Source organism: Ixodes scapularis, unplaced genomic scaffold (genome assembly GCF_016920785.2).
Source record: "Ixodes scapularis isolate PalLabHiFi unplaced genomic scaffold, ASM1692078v2 PGA_scaffold9__187_contigs__length_104089568, whole genome shotgun sequence".
NCBI classification, from domain to species: Eukaryota; Metazoa; Arthropoda; class Arachnida; order Ixodida; family Ixodidae; genus Ixodes; species Ixodes scapularis.
This window is the reverse complement of record NW_024609884.1, coordinates 78105792-78127114: the sequence shown is the minus strand read 5'-3', so window position 1 is coordinate 78127114 and position 21323 is coordinate 78105792. Positions and strand designations below refer to the sequence as shown.

General features: G+C 45.3%; 1 protein-coding gene across 1 annotated transcript in view; it reads right to left on the bottom strand.

Moving 5' to 3' along the window:
* The window catches only part of LOC8038546 (stAR-related lipid transfer protein 7, mitochondrial), a 42419-nt gene that overhangs the window by 5494 nt on the left and 15602 nt on the right, over positions 1-21323 (bottom strand). The window contains exons 4-5 of the mRNA XM_040205973.2: positions 18063-18173; positions 14660-14842 (exon numbers count right to left, since the gene is read on the bottom strand). Coding sequence (XP_040061907.1) covers positions 14660-14842; positions 18063-18173 — 294 coding nt within the window. The remainder of the gene's footprint in view (positions 1-14659; positions 14843-18062; positions 18174-21323) is intronic.

Here is a 21323-nt window from a genome sequence, read left to right as displayed (position 1 = left end):
CGCTTAACAACTCGACCTCACCTCGGCCGACTTGCTTAGCAGCTTACGATCGAATAACAATCCAGTCACAGGTGGTCTAGCGCTTGGAATCCGACCCCCGAGTTTTTTCACGCGCACTTCCGACTCGTGATACACAGGGAGAATAAACAGAACAAAAGATTGCAAGGCCGACCAAGCTAAACGCGCTCATAGTTGCCAATCGAGTCGATAAAAAGCGAAACCAAGACAAAATACAATTTTTTTTGGCGCACATTCAGCAATTTGGTGCATAATGGCGCGAGGTATTGACTGTGGCGCAGTTTCCGCAACATGGCGCAGGAAAATGCGTCTGGCACAAAATGGTGCAGCCGTTCCACCCGTTTTATTATAACTCGTTTTGAAGAGTCTGATAGGTACACATTCGGATAAGACTCATCTTTTTCACCGCGGGCAAAGCCATCCCTTGCAACTTGCCGACAACCGCCCTTCGTCGACCACTTCACTCGGAAGAAGATTCTTCCCAAAAACGGCGTGTCGCGATTTTTTAACGCACTTTTAACGAGCAAATAAGCTACGCACGATCGCAACTTAGGGTTTGTTGGGATGCTTAGAGCGTCTAGATAAAGTTGTCACCACAAAACGACGAACTCAGAATAGACTTCAGAATCGACATGCGCCAGGGGAAACAGTTTTTTTTTTAATGAGAGAGCATTACGTATCTTATGGAGCAAAGCCGGCGTTGTTCGTAACCACGAAGAATAGCAGAGAAATTCCCTCTGCGCCATAATGGCTCTTAAAATGGTTGCAACGCAGCCTGCGCGCTGAATGGTTCCAAGGAACATCACCCCACACTCCTGGAACTGCTCCCGTGTGCCACCAGAGCAGCGCACACCAGCAGCTACGCAAAGCCCAACCGGACGGCGTCCGTAGAGGCTGCCCGGCCGGCCTCTGCAGAGGATAGCGGGGTGCGCAGCTTGTAAAAATACGCTAAATATATGAATGTTTTCGCATTCCTACACCGTAGGCAGTCGTAAGTGTCCTCCTGTAATTTTTTATTGTTTAATATCTAGACATCGTCAAACTACATACTAGGCCACCAGGCGACCTTGGGGTGCTACGAGCTGGCCAGGAATATAACAGTCCTCCCCTCTAAGGTACAAAGGTAAGTAACAACTAAGGGGAGTACCGCTGCAAAGGCCTCTTAGTCTTTGTGCTACGTCGCAGCTGGAGTGGACTGATGCTTGTAGGATGAGGAGTTACCCCAGTGCTTGTGACACTATCGCTTGCACCTACGCTTGTTTCGCCTGGCTCAAACAGAGTGCTGAGAGCACCAGCAGATGGACTCTTATTTAATACTTGTGGTTCCAACTGAACTGCAGCACCAGCAGGTTTACATGTCTCTGCCTTGGCTGTAGCTGTTGTAGGGGCATCGGTCGGTCTTAAACACAGGTGATTACCGGGCCGATGCCACAGTGTGCCATCTTCAAGGCAGACTTGTGCCGAAGAGCGACTTGTGGCGCCGACGACTTGAGCAGGCACCCAGGGTATACCCTGGTGGAAGTTCCTGGTGAACACATTCTCCAAGGGGGAGAGCGGTGGTCCCTGTCGGCACCCTTTATCAGTATACAGCTTCTGTTTTAGCTGCTTGAACAGCATTGATGACTGCAGGCTGGGGGGACGCAGGACATCCAACGGTGTCTTGAACATCCTACCCACCAACAACTCGCATGGTGCTCTGCCCGTGACCTCATGTGGAGTAGTCCGGTAATGAAACAGGAATCTGGAACTCCAAGTCCGAAAATCCCCAGAGCCACTTTTCTAGAGTTTGTTTTTAACGGTTCGTACAACATGCTCCGCTGCCCCGTTTAAAGCTGGATGATATGGTGGAACAAGGATGCGGCGTATCCCGCTGCATGTTAGGAAGTCCAAGTACTGCTCACTTGCGAATGCAGGCCCACTGTCTGACACAATCAGATCTGGTAGACCGTGCTGAGTGAAAGCCACTCGCAGAGCTGTTATGGTAGAATCTGCAGGAGTTGATGAGACAGGAAACACTTCAACCCATTTTGAAAAATCATCCGCAATGACCAAAAAAAGTATGCCCGATAAATGGCCCTCCAAAATCAATGTGAAGCCTGGACCAAGTTTCTGGGGGAATGGCCAGGGCGTCTGCTGAACTGGTTGTGGAGCCCATTGATGAGCTTAGCAAACCGAGCAGCTCTTCACATGGTGGGTTATGTCGTTATCGATACCCGGCCACCAGACGTGACTTCTGGCGATCCTTTTGCTCTTCTCGATGCCTGGGTGGCTGGAATGAAGCAGGTCCAGGACTCGAGCCTGCAGCACTTTTGGGATCGCCACATGTGCTACCCAGAGCAAACAACCCTCATACAGGCTAAGTTCTCAACTCCTTGCACAAAAAGGGCTTGTTTCTGATGCTAGTGAAAGGTTCTCTCCTATGAGGACAGCAAGAACGACATGTACCAGAAGAGTGTCATCCTTTGTGGCTTGAGCCACAACGGAGGGTAAAAGAAGATTCGGATAGGCGTGCTGTAGCATGAAGATGTCAGCCAGCATGTTCTCTTCAACGTTGCTCCCAGGTAATGGAAGTCTACTGAGTGTGCCAGCATGACCTAGTTTCCTTCCTGATTTGTAGGTCAGCTCATACTTGTACGCTGAAAGCTTAAGAGCCCAGATGACAAGCCGAGGTGAAGCGTGGACAGGAACTGGCTTGTTGGTACTCAGCAATCCGATTGTGGTCTGTGAAAGCTTGAAAAGGGGTCCCTCCAAAGTACTGGTGGAACTGTTCCACCCCGTAGACCAAGCCTAATGCCTCTTTGTCAAGTTGACTGACTCCTTGATGCAAAAGCAATGGGTCACTCTTGGACATCGGCTTCACGGTGCGCCAGAACTGCAACAATCCCATATGGTGATGCATCCAAAGTTAGACACACCGGCTTCTCTGGATTGAGATGAGCTAGAACCGGAGCAGACATCATCAAGTGCTTGCTTGTGGTAAAAGCCTCTTCTTGGTCCTTTCCCCACTCCCACTTCTTCCCGTCGGTAAGCAAGTGCAGTGCAGACAGGTTAGGAAGGAAACGTCTGTAGAAATTAATCAATCCTAGGAAGCTCTGAAGCTGTTTGACGTCGCGAGGAGCAGGAGCATGAAGGATGGCCGCTACTTTGCCCAGGCCTGGAGACACAACTCTCCCTGGTTGATAATGTGCCCAAGGTATTCAACCTGCAACACAAAAAAATTGATGCTTGTCGAACCTCAACTTCAGTCCGACATCACAAAGGCGAGGGAGAACAGAACGAAGGTTGTGCAGATGATCCAAGTCAGTCGTGCCGGTGACCGGGATTTCATCAAAATACACGGCGATGTGTGGCAGCCCTCAGAACAAGTTTCTCATCTCCCGTTGGAAGATAGCTGGAGCGGATGACACTCCAAAAGGAAGGCGGGTGTACTGGAACAACCCCATATGTGTTGAAATGGTGACATACCATATTTACTCGAGTAATAGCCTCACTGCTTATGAAGAAAATCTGAGGGTTCGCTTTTCCGCGGAGCACGCAGATTGCCAATCACCGCGATCAACAGCATGATTCCAGCTGTTTACAGGAGAGAGATAACGTCTTTGTGCGAAGATAGCATCTGTGAAGATTGCATTTGTATGGTGTATGGTGTTCTCGATCTGGTGTTTGCTATGTTATTTATGCACAACGCAATGGTCTGGGGGTATATGTGCTCTGAGGGAAAGTAGACGCAAGGTTCTTCATCATAAAAAGTGTGGCTATTACTCGAGTAAATACAGTACTTCCTGGAGTCCTGCTCAAGAATCACTTGCTGGTAAGCATCCCTCAGATCTAACTTGGTGAACTTCTTACTCCCCGACAGCATGGCCCACAGGTCTTCAATTCTAGGGACCGGGTACTTTTCCAAGGTGGTCACCGGATTCATGGTTACCTTGAAGTCACCACAAACCCTCAAGCGTCCATTCTTCTTGGCAAAAGGAACAATGGGTGCAACCCAGGCTGATGGCTTGACTGGTACAATAATGCCCTCCCTTTCTAGACGTTGAAGCTCCTGTGCAACTCTATCTTTCAGTGCGAAAGGTGGTGGACGTGGCTTAAAAAACTTCTGTGGAGCATTTTCCGGACTTTCAAGGGACTTTGAGCCCCTCTTGAAAGTACCCAGCCGATCCTCAAACACAGCAAAAAAACTCTTGAACTAAAGTTCTGGCGTCAGAAAGAGAATGAACAGTTACCTCCACATCAGAGAAGTTTGGGCCCAGCTCCCGAATCCAGTTGCGTCCAAGTAGAGTAGGCGACTCATCTCCAGTGACGAACAATGGCAGCACGGCCCTTTTGTCGTGGAACTGCACGCCGACGTCCACTTTGCCTTGGACTTGGGTCAGTTCACCAGAATAGCTTCACAGCAGCACGCCGGATGGCAGGACTCGTATCGCAGGCACTAGCGCCTGCAGACGTTTCTTGGCGATGACAGAGACATTTGTGCCTGTGTCCACCTCCATGCAGAGTGGCTTGCCATACACTAAGACGGTGACAGTGAACGATGGTGACGGCGCGACGCTGTCAACTTGCCACATGTCGAAAACCTCGGACAATGCACTGTCGTCCTCAGCGTTGTCATGGACGACATTCACGGGATGCATCTCCGTTGCTAGAGATGGGCATGCTTGCCCCCCCCAGAAAGCGTTGTCTGGTAGAACTTTTCCTGGATGACTGGACTCCCCTCTGCTTCGAATTGCACACCTTCGATAGATGTCCTCGCTTTCGGCAGTAGTTGCATGTGGTCTTAACATGCTTGCAGCCACACACAAGGTGTCCGTCTCCGCAGCAATAGCAGGTAGGTGCCGTGACTCTATGAGTTGCAAACGCGGTGCTGCCGGAGCTGGTCTGGCAAATTTCTCCGGCATCCCTCTCCGCTGCTGCTTCCATGGCCACAGCAGTCTGCACAGCGTCCTCGAACATCAAGTCTGGCCGTTCCAGAAGTCTGGTCTGGATGACAGTGCTGTTTATCCTGCAAACGACATGGTCCCTCAGCATGTTTTCAAGCTCGGCTCCGATGCAGTGCTTGGACAGGTTTTTCAATACTGCGACGTAGCTGCTCACAGACTCCCCGTCGGTGCGGGCCCGCGAGTTGAACCGGAAGCGCTGGACAACTGCGAAAGGCTTTGGGCAGTAATGGCTGTTGAAGACGGACAGAACCTCATCCAGAGTCTTCCAGGTCCCGAAGAAGAGCGTTGGTCCTCGGGCCGCAGCAACTGAAGAAGATTGCCTGTTTCTTGGCCGCGACGACATTGTTCGCCGAAAAAAAAGCTTCCAGACACTCGAAGTAGGACGACCAGTCCTTTCCTCCCCCTTCAAAAGGTTCAATTCTGCCAAAGGTCAGCATGACAAGCAGAACTTGCCCGAGCAGAATGATTCGCAAACTTATCATTCGCAAGGAACCGTGACAAACTTTGTCCAAAGAACAAAACTTTTCCTTCGTCGCCACTGTTACAAGTGTTACCCGAACTTGCTTCCAACCGGCCAACGTTCGTCGGCGGCAAAAAGCGGAAGCATGACTCGCGTAGTTCAGTTCCAACAAAACACTAAGTGAGGGAGCCGTGTGGGCCCCTGTTTAACCCTCTTACGGCTTTTGTATCTCACGGGATACAGACTTCAAATGCGCTATTAAAAGCCACACACGCAATATCAAATGGGCAATGTATCCCATAGGACACTTGCTCCGCGGCCGCTGAGACACCTTGCACCATCTGTTGGAGCCCCCAGAAATTGTTCTCTTGTTGAAGAAAGATGATGGCAGCGTCCAGTGCTGGTGACGGCATGGCCAAGGTAGGTTCCACTTATTATTCTGGAATTGTACCTGATAACCAAAATCTAATGCTGCGATTTCAAAATAGAGTATGCAAAGACTTCTGTGATGCATTTTTAAAGGCAAACCGCTGTACAAATATCTAAAAAAAAAGTGATTGTGTGTCTGTATCTCATGAGGTACAGTGCCCGCTCAAGGTATCTGTTTACACATGGATGAATGAATGTATAGTGGCTATACCCTTTAGAACGGTCGCTAGCTTGCGTCGCCTGTCCAGCCTAAAAATTTAATGACTATATTTGCTACCCTGAATTCTTTCCCTTTACAACCCAGCAGCTATCACTGGGATTTGTCAACTTCCTTTTAATTTTGATTTTGAATTTTTTTTTTTTAATGCAGGAAGTCGCTGCGAGGACATTTAATGGTTCACGATTGAGAAACAGGGCAACAGTTATCCCTCTTGAAGTAGGAATATCTGACATTGACACATGAAAGTGATGATGACACCAGCTTCAAGCCAAGAGGTATAATCTTGGAAGTGGAAGAATCCTTGTCAGAAGACGAAGACGATTTGCCCAGAAAGATTGCCTCGTCTAAATAAAATGAGAAATACAAGTGGAAAAAGATGAGCTTCAACCACGACTTCTGAGCTCCAGAACCGATGTTTGCTCTTCGACAGGAGGATTTCACACCACTGCAGTATTTTTCTATGTACTTTGATGATGAGTTAATTGAGAGTGTGGTTTACGTGACAAATTTGTATTCCACTCAACAATCTGGCTCCTCAATCAACACTAATGCTGCAGAGATTAGGTCCTTTCTTGGAATTCTTCCCATGATGGGAGTGGTCGGGATGCCATCATTTGAAGACTACTGGGCCAATCCGACAAGATTTGACAAGATAGTCAATGTGATGCCAGGGAAGCGCGTCAAGAAGCTCCGAAGGTTTATCCATTTTGTTGATAACCTGCAGCCAGTTGAAACAGACAGGGCCTATAAGATAAGACCTGTGCTTGAGCACATTAGGAGCAAGTGCAAAGCGACCGAAAGAAAGAATCTATTCTCGAGTGATGAAATGATGATCCCGTACAAGGGCGAAAAGGCAGGGAACCCAAGACAGTATCTCCCAAAAAATCCGAAAAAGTGGGGTTTCAAGCTGTTTGTATGAGCTGGTGTTTCTGGTATGGCGCATGACTTCTGGTGCATCAACGTTCAAAGGCATTATCTTTGAAGAAAGAGATAAGATGCTTGGACTCGGCACAAAGGTTGTATTGCACTTGTGTAGCAGTATTCCTCAGACAGATGAAAGCATCATGTATTTCGACAATTTCTTCACATCGCTGGAACTTATCTCGCGACTGAAGTAAAGGTATCTCTTGGTACAATTCGCAGCAACGGGCTTCGAGGTTGCTTCCTAAAGGATGACAAGTCCCTGCTAAAGGACGGAAGAGGCAGCTATGCCTACAAGGTGGACAATGTGGCAGGACTTACTGTAGTGAAATGGGCCGACAACGAGACTGTAACACTTGCAAGCTCTAGTGTTTTGCATGACCCAGTCAAAACTACAAGCAGGTTTGACAAGGAGCATCCAAGGTCCTGTACCTTGCTCACATATTGTGAAGCAATACAACATTCACATGGATAGGGTAGACCTTGCAGACATGTTTGCAGCGCCTTATCATACTCCATTACGAACAAGGCGCTGGTACTTAGACATCTTCGGCCAGCTTCATGATATTTCCGTGAACAATGCTTGGCTACTCTACAGACAACAGTCACAACTCACCAACATGAAAGCAATGCGACTGAAACAGTTTTGACCAGCTGTTTCAGAGGGCCTCATGCGTGCAAGACCTTCAAAAAGAGGCAGAGCTTCTTCCAGCTTCAACGAGGAAACTGCAGAGCAATGCCCAAGAAAGAAGCCCACCACAGCTCCGGTCAGCGCTGTCCGCTACGACGGTGTGGATCACCTGCCTGCACTAGAAGTCAAAGGTCACTGCAGATACTGCCGCAGCGGGCAGACATCAATAGCCTGCAATAAGTGCAAAGTGAGGCTTTGCATAATGACAGGAAATTCCCCAAGAAACTGATTTAGCCTGTTCCATAAGTAGTAGTTCTGACTGTGTAGCTGGATTTCGGCATTTTGTTCTCCCATGATGGGCAGTGTGCACTGAAGGATACTTTTAAAAATTCTTGGATCAAAAATAAAAACTCCGAAAACAATATTGTTTTAGAGTTCAAATGGTTCTTATAAGTAAGAACAGACCATTTTATAATTTTAGTCCTATTTTTATACAACTGCCCTAATAATGGTTAATATCCAGAAATCATACTACATACTAGGCCACCAGGGGACCTTGTGGCGCTACGTGCTGGCCAGGAATATAACACCAGCCTTGTCATCGTCCCCGAGTCGTCGGGTGGATACCGACCGTGCGTCGACCTGACCGAGTTGAATCAGATGATCGAGCGGGAGCGATACGTCCTACTGACGGTGGACGAGACCCTGGGACAGCTGGGCGAAGCGAAGGTCTTCTCGAAACTCAACGCAACATCAGGTTTTCACAAAGTCAAGCTCTCTGACATGAGTGAAGAACTAACCACGTTCATCACTCCACTCGGTCTCTACAGCTATCGTCGTCTGCCCTTCGGCCTCGCATCAGTGCCAGAGTTGGTCGGCGCCAAATGGCCCGGGTCTTGGAGGGATCGCCTGGTGTCGTGAACATGATCAATGATATCTTGATTTATGGAAGAGACCTTGCACAGCACGACCAGCGCCTCGTCCAAGTTATCCGATGCCTGGAGCTTGCAGGGGTCAAGCTGAGCGACCAGAAGTGTGCATTCTGGGTTACCTCGGTCAAGTTCCTCGGGGTCATCGTCGACGGCAAGGTCATCGTCAACGGCAAGGGTATCTCACCGGATCCCCGACAAGCTTCACACCATTCGGAAACTACCTCCACTGACCGACGCATCTAGCTTCTGGGGATGGTCAACCACGTAGGGCACTTTCTGCCGCACCTTTCAGACGTCACTGCTCCCATCCATTCCATCCTGAACAAGAGAAGCGTCTGGACCTGCGGAAAAGCCAAGAGGACGCATTTGCCCGTCTCAAGACCATGCTCAGCTTCAAGACCTGCATGGCCAAATACAATCCGCTCAACCCTACAATGGTGTCTGCAGATGCCAGTTGATTTTGCCTGGGAACAGTCCTCTTGCAAGACCAGCCATTCGGACATTGCCGCGCTGTAGCCTTCGCTTCCAGATCCTTCTCTCCGACAGAAGCAAGCTATAACGCTATAGCCAGACCGAAAAAGAGGCTCTCGCCGTGACTCGGTCTGTGCTCAGGTTCTACCAGTACCTACGAGGGCTTAGCTTCACGATGGAAACGGACCACCTGCCTCTGGTTGCCCTGCTTGGAGGAAAGGACTTATTGCTGCCACCGAGGGTGCACTGGATGCGTATCAAGCTGATGCGTTATCAGTTCTGCATCCAGCACGTGCCAGGCAAGCTTCTAGCTAGTGCCGACACACTTTCACAAGCTCCTTGCTTCGAACAATCTTCTCCGACAGCGCAGTTCATTGAACACTTTGTCACTGAGTTCTTCGAGGCTTTGCCCTCACCCATCGCAAGCTGGGTTAACAAGGTGCGCCAGCACCAGGCCTCCGACGGAGAGTATTCCAGGATCATTGCCTTCTGCCAAGAAAGGTGGCCGGACAAGCAAAAGCTGCCTCCTAATTTGGTGTCTTATTGGTAGGAGAGAGACAGGCTCATTGTCGTTGATGGTCACTTTCTGCTAAACAGTCGCTTGACGATTCCTGCAGCTCTACGCCTCAATGTCCTGGCATTACTGCACAACTGTCATCAAGATCTTCGCCGCTGTAAGGAGAGAGCCAGAGAAAGCGTCTGGTAGCCCAACTGCAACAGCAACATCGAGAATCTGGTCGCAGGCTGCGATAAGTGAACGCAAACAAGGGTGATACACTCGGGGCCCCTGATCTCAACGCCAACGCCGGATCGACCGTGGAAACACCTTGGCATCGACTTGTTCCAGCTGAAAAGCCATGAATAATTTCTTGCGGTAGACTATTATTCGCGGTTCTCTGAGGTTGTCACGCTGAGCTCTACGTCAGCCTCAGCAATTAGGGATGTCGCAAACCACCCTAGCTTCGAATTTGAAAGGTTTCGATATTTTCGAACTGAACTGAGGTTCGAAATCGAAAAGTTTGCAACTTTCGAACACCGTGGAGTTTCGAATTTCAAAAGTTTGAAGCTTTCACAGTTTGTAGAAGTTCGGGTTCGAATATTTCGAATATATTTTTACTTGAGGTTCGAGAAATTCAAAGATTTCGAATTTTCCTAGCTTGAAATTCGAGAGATTAAAAAATTTTCGGTTTCTTGGGATCTGAAGTTCGAAAATTTCTAAGATATTGAATTTCGTTAAATCTGAAGTTCGAAAAATTCGAAGATTTAAAATTTCTTTGAATCTAAAATTAGGAAAATTTGAACGTTTCGAAATTTTATCGACAAAGTTAGAAAAGTTCGAAGGTTTCAATCTTTTTAGGGCTAAATTTGAAAAAAAAACTTCGAAGATTTCGAATTTTTTTTAAGTCAAGGTTTGCAAAGTTCGAAGTCCGGTTTTCATGTTCCTCCACAGTTTCAGTCTCAAATAATGTTTTCACGCCTCACTGGTTTCCACGAAATCAGATTTAGAAAAGTTCGGGTGTGATATTTTGCCAGCGCGAAGTTGGTCAGGCAATTAAAGGGCAACTCCGCTCAATTCCGAAAAATTTAGGCTTACATGTGATTCCATTTCACAAAGCACTACTTAACAGCTTTACGTCTTCAGATTCGCGAAATGTGGAATGAGTTTTGTGTAACCTTAATTTAAACATCAGCTGACACCGAAACCGAAACTTCGGTTGCATCAGGCTACATTGGTCTCGTGCCGTCAGAGTCATGGCCACGTCACGTCGAACCACGTGGTCTTGTGACGTTTGGGGGGGTCGAGGGACAGGACACGCGACGCGGGCAGGCTGCTTCGCATGGCGTGGACAGTGATGACCCGGGAGAGAGGGGGAAGGGGAGAAGCGGAGAAGACGAAAGAGGAGAGGGGAGCGGAGAAACAGATCGATAAGCGCGCAGGGCAGCGCAAACTAGCGCATCCGCATTACAGTGATCACTTGGACGCCGTTCAGCCAACACGGGGAGGAGAAACTCATGACGTCATCGTTCAATTTCACTCTGAGAAGTAAAAACAAACAAAACGTGAGAATGACGTAGTCATGCCTCTGATGTAGTGGCTCAACGTTGGCCGCTCCAACTCCGTCGCATTGACTGCGCTGACGATTGCGCTTCACGTCACACGCTAGAGTTGGCAGATTTCGGCAACTTGGCTCACTTGAAGGTTTGCTGGCCAGTTAATTAAATATTTAGACAGAATTAGGTCGTAATATTTGACATAGGGTCTTCCTATATGATACTGAAGAGGGCTACATACTTTTCTAAATATCAAAAATGAAGCGGAGTTCCCCTTTAAATGAGACGACGAGTGTCCCGGATGTGCTGGAATATTTGCCAGTGCAGAGTGAAGTGTGACCATAGATTGTGACCGCCAGCCCGGGGGGTCTTTAACGTGCATCACGCAGTAGTGATCACACGAATGCGCTGTTTTACGATACTCATCCAGTTCGCAACGACCAGGGGCATGCAGGAGGTTGAAGCTCAGAAAATTATTGAAGCGATCTGGCAAACTACCTCCCCACCCCCTTGCACGCTGGTAGTAATCCGACCAAACGCCGCCCGAGTGACGCTGGCATATAGCAAGTTTAGTCTGTAATTGTTCTAGAGGTTTAATTTCCAGGACGGAGGAAACGCCGAGCAAAAAGCACAGGAGCTGACACAACTCGAGGTCTAGGAGCGTTCTACCATACCAGTGGCGTTAGAAGAGGAAAAATGGGAAGAAAAAGGTAAAGGGAAAGGGGGAAGGGGCTCCAGCCCCCCCCCCCCCCCCCTTCCCCTCCTTTTCCTTCACCAGATATATCGGACTGTTAAAGAAAACAATATGGGGAAAGAGGGCGTGGTAGTGCTTATTTTAATCTGAAATTATTTATGCATATGTATAGCTACTGTCGCTCTTCACTGCATAAAAGATCGCGTAGATGGTCATTGTCGGAAACTCGTTGCCAGAGGGCACTACTTGTCACATGCTTAATGGTTCGGACGTTCAAAGCTATGTATTTTCTATCTAAATAACTGTGCCATTGGTAAAAAAAAAAAAAAAAAAAAATTAAATATAATAATAAATGCGGGGATGAAAAGCTGGAGAAAAAAAAAAACTATCAAGAACATGCCAAAAGTGTTGTATTTTTGCATATTCAGAGGCTCAGAACTTCGAAACAAGTTTCTCCTACCAAAATGTGTGATGTGCTGAACTTTAATAGTATTAGAAATATTCCCCCATGAGTTAATTTATTCCTCAACGTGAAAACACAATAAATACATTATTTTGTATTCTGCAGACGGTAATGATATGTACTGTCTGTGGTGTTAATTTAAGGGCTAGTTTCCCAGTATTGTGTCCATCAGCAAACAAATGATGACACGAAACTCTGGACAGTTACTGCCATCTATGAGCGACGGCATCAACCAGACAACCGGCTTACTGGTTGTCTGGTTGCCGTCATTGCTCAAAGATGGCGCAACCTTTCCAGCCTTTCCATAGAGAGGCTCTAGTTCCTTTCCCTCTGGCTTGCCGACTTGCGGCCGGCCATTACTTAATTCCCACCATAGTACAGCTTCGCTGGTCTTCCTTCTTCACCAGAGTGGAAAGGCTGAAAGTTTTTCAATCAATGTATTTCCAGCTTCTTACAAGCCACAAAAAAAAACTGGGTTTCTTTTTTTTTTTTTCTATTTTTAATATTGAGTGTGTGACTTTGATGACCCACGACTTTGACTTTATTTATACAAGTGCCTTAATGGCACGTGACCACGTAGAAGAAAGTGAGCGTGACTCAAATTAGCCAGTTCTTGATCGGCAACTTTCGGGAGGGAAAAAAAAAAAAAAATTTTGAGCCGCAAATTCTGTTTCGGGGAGCTGGGCTCTCATATGTCAAGTAGAAATAAAAACCTTGGCGAGCATAATACCCTGTCAGTGTCCCTTTAACATCACATATAACAAAAACCAGGGAATACAAAATTACTGCTGGGAACAGAAAGGCACAGTGCACGTTTAGGAAGTCGGCTTGTTTGGATATCCATGTTCCTCTACCCTCATGGGCCTACCCTGATAATATTTCTGTCTGATAAAAGTAAACATTCACATGCACGCATTTCATTACAATTTCAGCATGCACCGACTCTGGCCATGAACTAAAGGCAAAAAATAAGGTTCCAGATCAGGGCAACATTTTGATCTTGCCAATTATGGTTTGGAAAGCCTTTGAAGTTCACTAATCATGGAATTCATGAAAATTATAAGGTCATAAAAAAATTAAAGGTGTAATGTGGCTCTATAAACACATGCTGGCATGGCTGATGCTACCTTTCTGGAGGGGTCTGATAGATCAACCACAGTTCTGATTTGCTCTAATCAGTTGCCATCTGGACATACACCTCATAGAATGTTTTTTTTTTCTTTTTTATATTCTGCACAAGCTGACATGAGGCAAACCATTCCACAATGATCTGACATGTAAAAATAAATTAAGTCATCTGAATTATATGGTGTCGGACTGCACCATTTTTTTTTTTCCCAGAGAATAATGGGGACAGTTTAATATTAATGAAGATTTTTAATCGAAATCAGTGTGTGGCTTCGGGCATTTATTTTAATTAACTTATTACACACTCTTTAGTCTACATAGCTTGCTGAAGAGATAATTTGCCAATCTTTCGGAACCTATGAAGAAAGCTATTCTGCTAAATAATAAAAAGGCAAAATTAAGCAGCTTGGCACTATAGTAGACAGTCATAATTTATTTTGAAGAAAGCACGAACTGGGATGCACACAAAGGAGGGGACATGGTCAAGCGTTTGTCCGTGTTCCTTTCTTCGAGTTCATCTCAATTTGCACATACAAGTCTCTTCAGCATCATGCACCAACTAGCCCAAACACAATCATTGTTAAACAATTGATTTGCAGCCCCAGACGTTTGTAACACCATAAAGCACAACACATCTGACAACTGCTCACTTCATTCCACCTTGCCGTGACAGAGGCACATGTATGTTTGCATATTTTCCTTGCTTAACTGATTGCACACTTCCTTGATGATTGTTCGCAACTATGAGAAACATCCTTCCAACATGATGCCCAGTGCCACACCTAAAAAAAGCATGGCCAAGCAGATGAGTGACATACTTTTGAAAGCGATGACATCGACAGCCTTAGTGAAACATACTGTGTGTTCCCAGTAAATTATTCTCCAAGGTCTTGAGGGTGGTAAAATCGCATAAATGCTGAACACAAGTTTAAGCAAACAGAAATTGTGTGAAAGCTCGAGCTTCGTGTGGATGGGTGGGCTAGTGGCCATCCATCCTGAGATTTAAAGTCCTGCCTTTTCCCCAAGTAGTGAGCGTCGCACACCAGCAACAGCCGAGGGTCCAGATATCAGAACCAGGTGTTACGCTGCCCTGGTTTCCTAATCTACATTGTGCTGGATAAGTGTGGGACCCTTATCATGCTTAAACCCTCTGTAATCGCTCTATGCTAAATTAGAAGACTCGGAGCTATTTGGTCTACACAAATAGCCATCATTCTCGAGAAGCCATTCACATTCCACCCAAGCGAGTGACCGCTCAAATGCTCCCCGACTGTCACGCCCCTGATGCGATGCTTACCTCGTCAATGCCCCTGTGGGGTCGGATCACCATGTGCGATGTGTACTTGGTGACTCGGACGCACTCGTTGATGGGAGGGCAGGCAGGGTGATCCGTCGAGCGAGACATGAGCACCATGACGTTGCGCCGGCTGTCCACAAAGGCCCGCCGAATGTAGACGTAGTCCCGCTTGTACATGGGGAACTGCAACCGCCAAACCACATTCCACGACCATCCCCCTTGCGTATACTAAAGCAAGCACACTTTTCAGTTCCGGTCTTAAGTAATTTGCACAAGCTTCCTACTTTTCTCGGCGTGGGAGGGAGGCTATGCAAATGAAGATGTCTATTTGGCACGCCTTGAACCGCGGCAACTGCCAAATTTAGTACGAGACAACAAGGGTGCTATGACAACTATGATTTTTATTATATGAGCATACCTCAAACAGAGTTGTAGAAGCTACCAAAGTAAACAACGTAAAATACAGAGAGATGCCCCACCCCGAAAGGTAACCCACCCCTATTTTTGGCTTGATTTGCTATTTTTTTTAAACCTCAAAAGATAGCCCATTCAAAGTAATCGTAGTTAATTGGATCAATGATGACCTTGGCACAAATGCGTCTTATTAGCTTTGGCGGGATATAAGCGAATATTGCTGACTGGGAAGTACAGTCATCTCTGTTTCATTGCCCCTCGCCACGATAACAAATTTGACAGACACGAACAACCTAAAAATAGCATTTTTTCAACTTTTCTTGATCGCACACCGAAAGATAGCCCTCTTTTTTATTTTCATCCAGTTTTCTATAGATTTTAGGTCTCTCGGGATTTTACGGCAAGTTATAGTTGCAGCTGCTTGAGCTGGAATGTATGTAAGCAATAAATACAATAGCACATTTCTAAGCGTATCTACTTGGAGTAACTCGAAAGAACTATTGAAGTGACAATCAGTTACTTGGGAAATATAGCATGAAGTGAATCTGTTTTCAATGGCAGGAAAGGGAGAATTTCAATCATGTTTTCATGATGTAATAGCTTGTTAGATATTAATTTATAAATTTTCATGTTATTTAGCCACATTTAAAAAATCACCTTCAAAGAATGTGTTGCAAGCAGGGGGAGAGCCTTCGCACCTCCCCCGCCCCCCTCCTTCCCCGAAATCCAGATGACCCTATTGCGACTCTAACTCACGATTGGGGCGCCACTCGTTTTCTAAAATGGCGGTTATAGTGAGGGTTGGAGATGTGTGCCGCTGCTGAGCCTGCCTAGTGTGCTGGCTTCACTGAGCAACACAAATTATTTCTGGTAATATGAGGAAGATAGAGTGTTATGAGTGCAGCTCACCTCTTTATCCTGAAAACAAAAACGGCGTTTAGCGTAATATTTACGCCAGGAGGCACATTTTAATTCTGGAGTGAAACTGAAACTAACCTCTATTTTGGTTTTAATTTCTCAATATAGGTCTTAATTTCAGATTCTTTCATAACTCAACATGTGTCTCACAACGTAATTATTTAGTTGAATAGGTTGTTCGCAGAAACTTTATTTTGTGACATCCATGTTCGATCCAGGCACTTCAAAATATTTTGGAGAGTTCAGTTTCCCATTAAAGATAGGGTTTTTTATACACCTTAGTGGTAACATAGAATATTGTAGTTGTGGAAAAAATCAGAGCCGATATTTGTGCGTTCTCGCAGCCTTTTTCTCGCTCAGATAATTGTTACAGGAAATAATGAACTGCGGGCCTTTTAATGGTTTTTTGGCAATTCAGATGATTAATTGCTTTAACATTATTCCCAATACAAGAATAACAGAATAAATCTAATTTTTCCAATATTTTCAGAAAACGTATAAATTAATAAACGCTGCTCTCACTACAACAACCCAAAGACGGAATCCGAGTCAGACAGCTGAAGTGTGTGCGTTTTTTAAAGCAATGCGTGATGCATAGGACTTTATATTAATCTATTGTTTGACTGTTTGTCTATCTTGATAATGATGTCAGAGTTTTTCATATGCTAAAAAGAAAACAAAATACCTTTCTGGAAAGACTATTATGGTTAAATGGTGTATTTTTGTGATTGTGGCATTAATTGGGGGCATACATTGTGGTGATTTGTATTAATAATAATAATATTAAAATTCAGATATTTTAATAGATAATTTTTCAAGCTCTAATATAATTTGTTGCTTATGACCTAATTTCAAATGCACAAACAAGTATGACAATCAAAAGTGTGCTAATTATCATCACTGGTGCCAATTGCAGCATTTTTAGAAACCAAGTTATAAAATAAAAATAGTCTAAAATCAATGAAAACATTCTAGCTAATGTGAGAAATCCATGTAAAATTACATTAATTGTGGGTAAAGCATATTTTGCTATCAAAGTTGCAACTTTTGACAATCGGCAAAACTTCCAAAGTCACCGCTAATATCCTTCAAGACCAGGAGCCCCAAAATAAAAAATAAAAATATATATATATTTTTTTAATTGCTAAATTTTTTATAACATATAGTTTCTTTCGTTTTTATGCAGCGTCGTTTTGCTAATCTCAGCCTTTCCAGTTCAAAGGAACGCCTACCTGCTTGCACCCACATCTGCTCACTGCAGCACGTTTCATTGGCGTTGAAAGCCGGCAAAACAGTAGTGAGTTTTCGTATTGCATATACGAGCGAATGCAAACGCTGTGTGTTTGCGTTTGCTTTGCGTGTTCCACATTGCGCGTGCGTGCGCGTAGCCCAAAATTGCGGCATGCATTGGTGCATGGCGATGATGCACGTGCACAACATGGGGCACGCAACTCTAACACAAACGCACAGCACTTGCGTTTGCTTCTATATACAATACTAAAACTCTCCAGTAAGGTACAATCCCATACCGGCTGCAGCACTAGTATGTTGGGACAGTGAAGAGTGCTTTTTGCGTTTGGAAATGACATTTCACGAGCCAAGATCGCGAGCAGTTCCGCCGTGCCGGATGAGCGGGTGAATCGTGGGACCCTCGCTAGAGCGCTTCCCGTTTCCGCCGCGGGAGGGCGAACAATGAGCTGGAGACACGAATAATATACACGTGCTTTTCGACTCCCCCTACCCCCTTCGCACCCCAAGTCATGGACATCCCAGTCACTTTTAAAATTCTATTCTTACTCGTGGTACAAACAAACGGGCATTACTATAAAACAAAGAAGCCGTATTTGCGAGTGCTCAAGGAGGTGAACCAAGCAAAGCCATAGCAAAATGTACCAAAATCATTAAGATTCTATTTTCTTTTTTTTATATTCTTTTTCTAATCAACCAGAGCACATGTGTTTACCGTATGGCAGACAAGTTATAAGCTGCAATAACAAGCAAAAGCAGACATTCCTGCCGAAGCCTCTAAAACAACAGCCGTGCTCCAGAAAGGAATTGAGCCGCTACTCACGGGATATTGCATAACCCAGTGCACCACCTCACAGCCACCCTTTGCCTCACGGTCGATGATGTCCAACTTGATGACAAGCTTGTCCCACCGCTTGCGATACTCGGTGTCTGTCTGCATCGAGAAACTCTCACATTGTCATCGGTGGAACGGAAACACAAGAACTTGCAGTAGACTTCCATAGCAAAAAGCACTCCTCACACAGTTGCAAAAACACCCTTTTTAATGCGACACATTCTTTGGTTTGTCAGGGCCCATCCGCGCGTAAGAGTGAGGTGTAGTAACTCTTTGTGGTTGAAAATAGGGTGCACGTGTTGTTTTGATCATGATCATGCAGAAAGATTTAAGAAACGAATGCGCCGCTGAACTCTGTTTTGCGCGGACAGTGTGTGACCGCTCGGACGGCAGATTCCCAGCCCTCGGCGCTTGGCGTACGGATTATGTCGATCGTTCCGCTAGTCGCACTCTTCCACCGTCATTTTGGATAAGCGTGATTGAAACATCACGTGTACCATATTTTTCAGCCATCGAGAGTTACTCCAATGCAGTTATCAGGTTTGTTTCTCGCGACCACCGCCAGAGTATTATTTCCGACTTCTGGTTGGTCACATTCGAATTTCTGAAGACGCCCTGGAACACGCCCAGCCCGCTTTCGGCCAATGGCGCCTCCTCATTTGTCTCCTATACTTACCAACGAATGGCCAAACTCTACATATACGGCTCTGCCCCCGACCTTAATCAATGACTGCGCTTGCTTGGCTGTCTCGTCATCGTGCGATTCCTACGCGTCGTTATGTCGCCCTCTGATTGGAATGCTCCCCCTTGCGTTCCGAGGCACAAAAGACGTATTTTGGAACACTTGCTCGACGTATAGGGGCTTTGCCGCACGAAGTCGGCTCCACAGAGACATTTTCTAGAACAGACAAAAGCTGTACAGCGGTGCTGCTCTATTGTAGGGTGTAGAAAGTCATGCTTTCTCCACGCCGCCGTCGCCGCCGCCGCACAAGTTCGTCTGCTTCGGGGCGCCGCCGCCGTCGTCTGACCGGCGCACAGTTCTATCACGTCTGCTTGCGCTTTTTCAGGAGTTTCCTTTGGGCTCTAAAAGTTACTTATTCATCTTAGTTTTTTTGTTATACTTCAAACAAAGATGAATAAGTTACTTTTAGAGGCCATAGGAAGCTTCCGAAAGAACGCAAGCACCACGTGATAAATAAAGACCAGTCACGTGATAAATACGGACCACTTTTCCGCGGTGCCCGCGGGCGCCAACTACAAATTCGTTTTGCGCCGTAAATATAGCTCTAAAATTTTTTTTTCTTCGTTGTAAAATCGTTTTTTGGCGTCCTTTTTCCATCTAAGCCGTTTAAAAAAAATGTTTTTTTCCTTTGCATGTGTCCTTTAAGTGTTGATGCATACCATAAAATGGAATACAGATAGAATTTGATAACCACAAGGGTTTTGTCGTTGGGTGTTTTCATGTCAGTTCAATCAATGATAGTCTGGGTCATACTTTGTATACTTCTGTAAAATATATACTATATGAAAGGAGTAGCCTTGGGAGAAGCGCTCAGCTAAATACCTATATGTATACAGTGTGTTTCACGAAACGTGGGCCAAATCATGCCAGTGAAAAGTTTGCATTGCACAGAAAAAAAGATTGATGTAGTATTGGTCCCTGCCAAAAGGCAAATTTAGGAAAAGAGAACAGTGTTTGACAAAATTAGGTCAATAATTACTTCTAGTCATTAACTTTGTAACTAATAAATTTTAATGCATCATTTCAATTAGAAACAGGGTGCAAATTATTGAAAACTATTAAATCCACCCACACTGTAAAGATATAAGGCATGAACAGCATTTTACGGCGCTCCGAAAAAACCCTAGATTTGGACGAGTTTTGAAAGGGAGGGAGCAACACGATGCAACACAAATACAAAGCTAAACTAGGGACACCATGACTTTCTACACCCTGCGACAGAGCAGCACCGCTTTTCAGCCTTGGTTCGTTCAAGAAAATGTCTCTTTGGAGCCAACGTCGTACGGCAAAGCCCCTATAACGAAGACAAGCTAGCTCAATTTGAGTGAAGGTTTGTTGTCATTGTTCTCTCAATGTTTTGTCACCACAAGTTCAAGACACTGCAAACGGTTAAGGAGAGCTTAAAAAAAAATAAAAGATGAAGTTTTTTTTGTTTTTTTAAATATTGTTGTGCAATTTTGCCACATTTATGGAAATTAGCTGCATTTCTACACTAATAAAACAACTACAATAATGGCGAAGCATATCTTTTTTATATATCCAGAAAACTTATTTAAAGATGCTAATTTTGATAAATTTTGTGCTGCTTTATATAAAGTAGTTTGTTGGTAAATAATTTGTGAATGTCCTTCTAAAACATGTTTACTTGACGTGTTTCATAGCTTTTTTTGCACAGGAATGTTTTATTGTAACTTTTAATAATATGTGTATACCTAGGTAAACTTTTTATTAAATGAGAAGGAGAAATTATTGTTACATGCATGCTTCTGTGTGAAATTGATGTGTGGGCAAAGTACCATAGTCAAACCTTGGCAACCTCCACGCCTCGAGCTTTAAAATTTCATATCTCTGGAAGAAAATTAGCTACAAAGTTCTAATATAGCTGAATGGCTTTCGAACATAGCTTTCACAAATATTTTTTAAATAAAAATAAAAAATTTACTTGAACCATCACTATACAATCTGACGTGTAAACACCCATGAATTGTATTCTGACACAATGTTAAAACAAAAAACTAAAAATTCTGAACATCAAACTACCGTAAAGTTCCGAGAGAATGCCCGCCCCCAAGAGATCGCCCATCCCATTTTTTGGGCTGCATATCCAAACATAAAAATTCCGAAAAATCGCCCACCCCACGATTCCCGCTGAATATCGATCACGCGATGCCCGAAGGGAATCACATCAACCCTGCGATCTGCGGTATCAGTACATGTGACAAACGTGTTCACCGTGGGTTCTCTCATGTTTATGACACTGCGACACGTGAATCTGCTGCGTCCGCAATCTGCAATATCTGTTCCCATGACGTGTGTGTTTGTAGCGGGTTCCAGAGCTTTTGTCCAGAATGTGCGCACGAGGTATCACTTCTCGCGACACCCTAGTTTACAGCGGGTTCTCACGCGTTTATCGCACTGTGAAGCGCAAATGTGCTCCATCCACGTTCTGCGATATCTGCTGTCGTGACAGGGGAGTTTGTGACCAATTCCTACATACTTATCACACC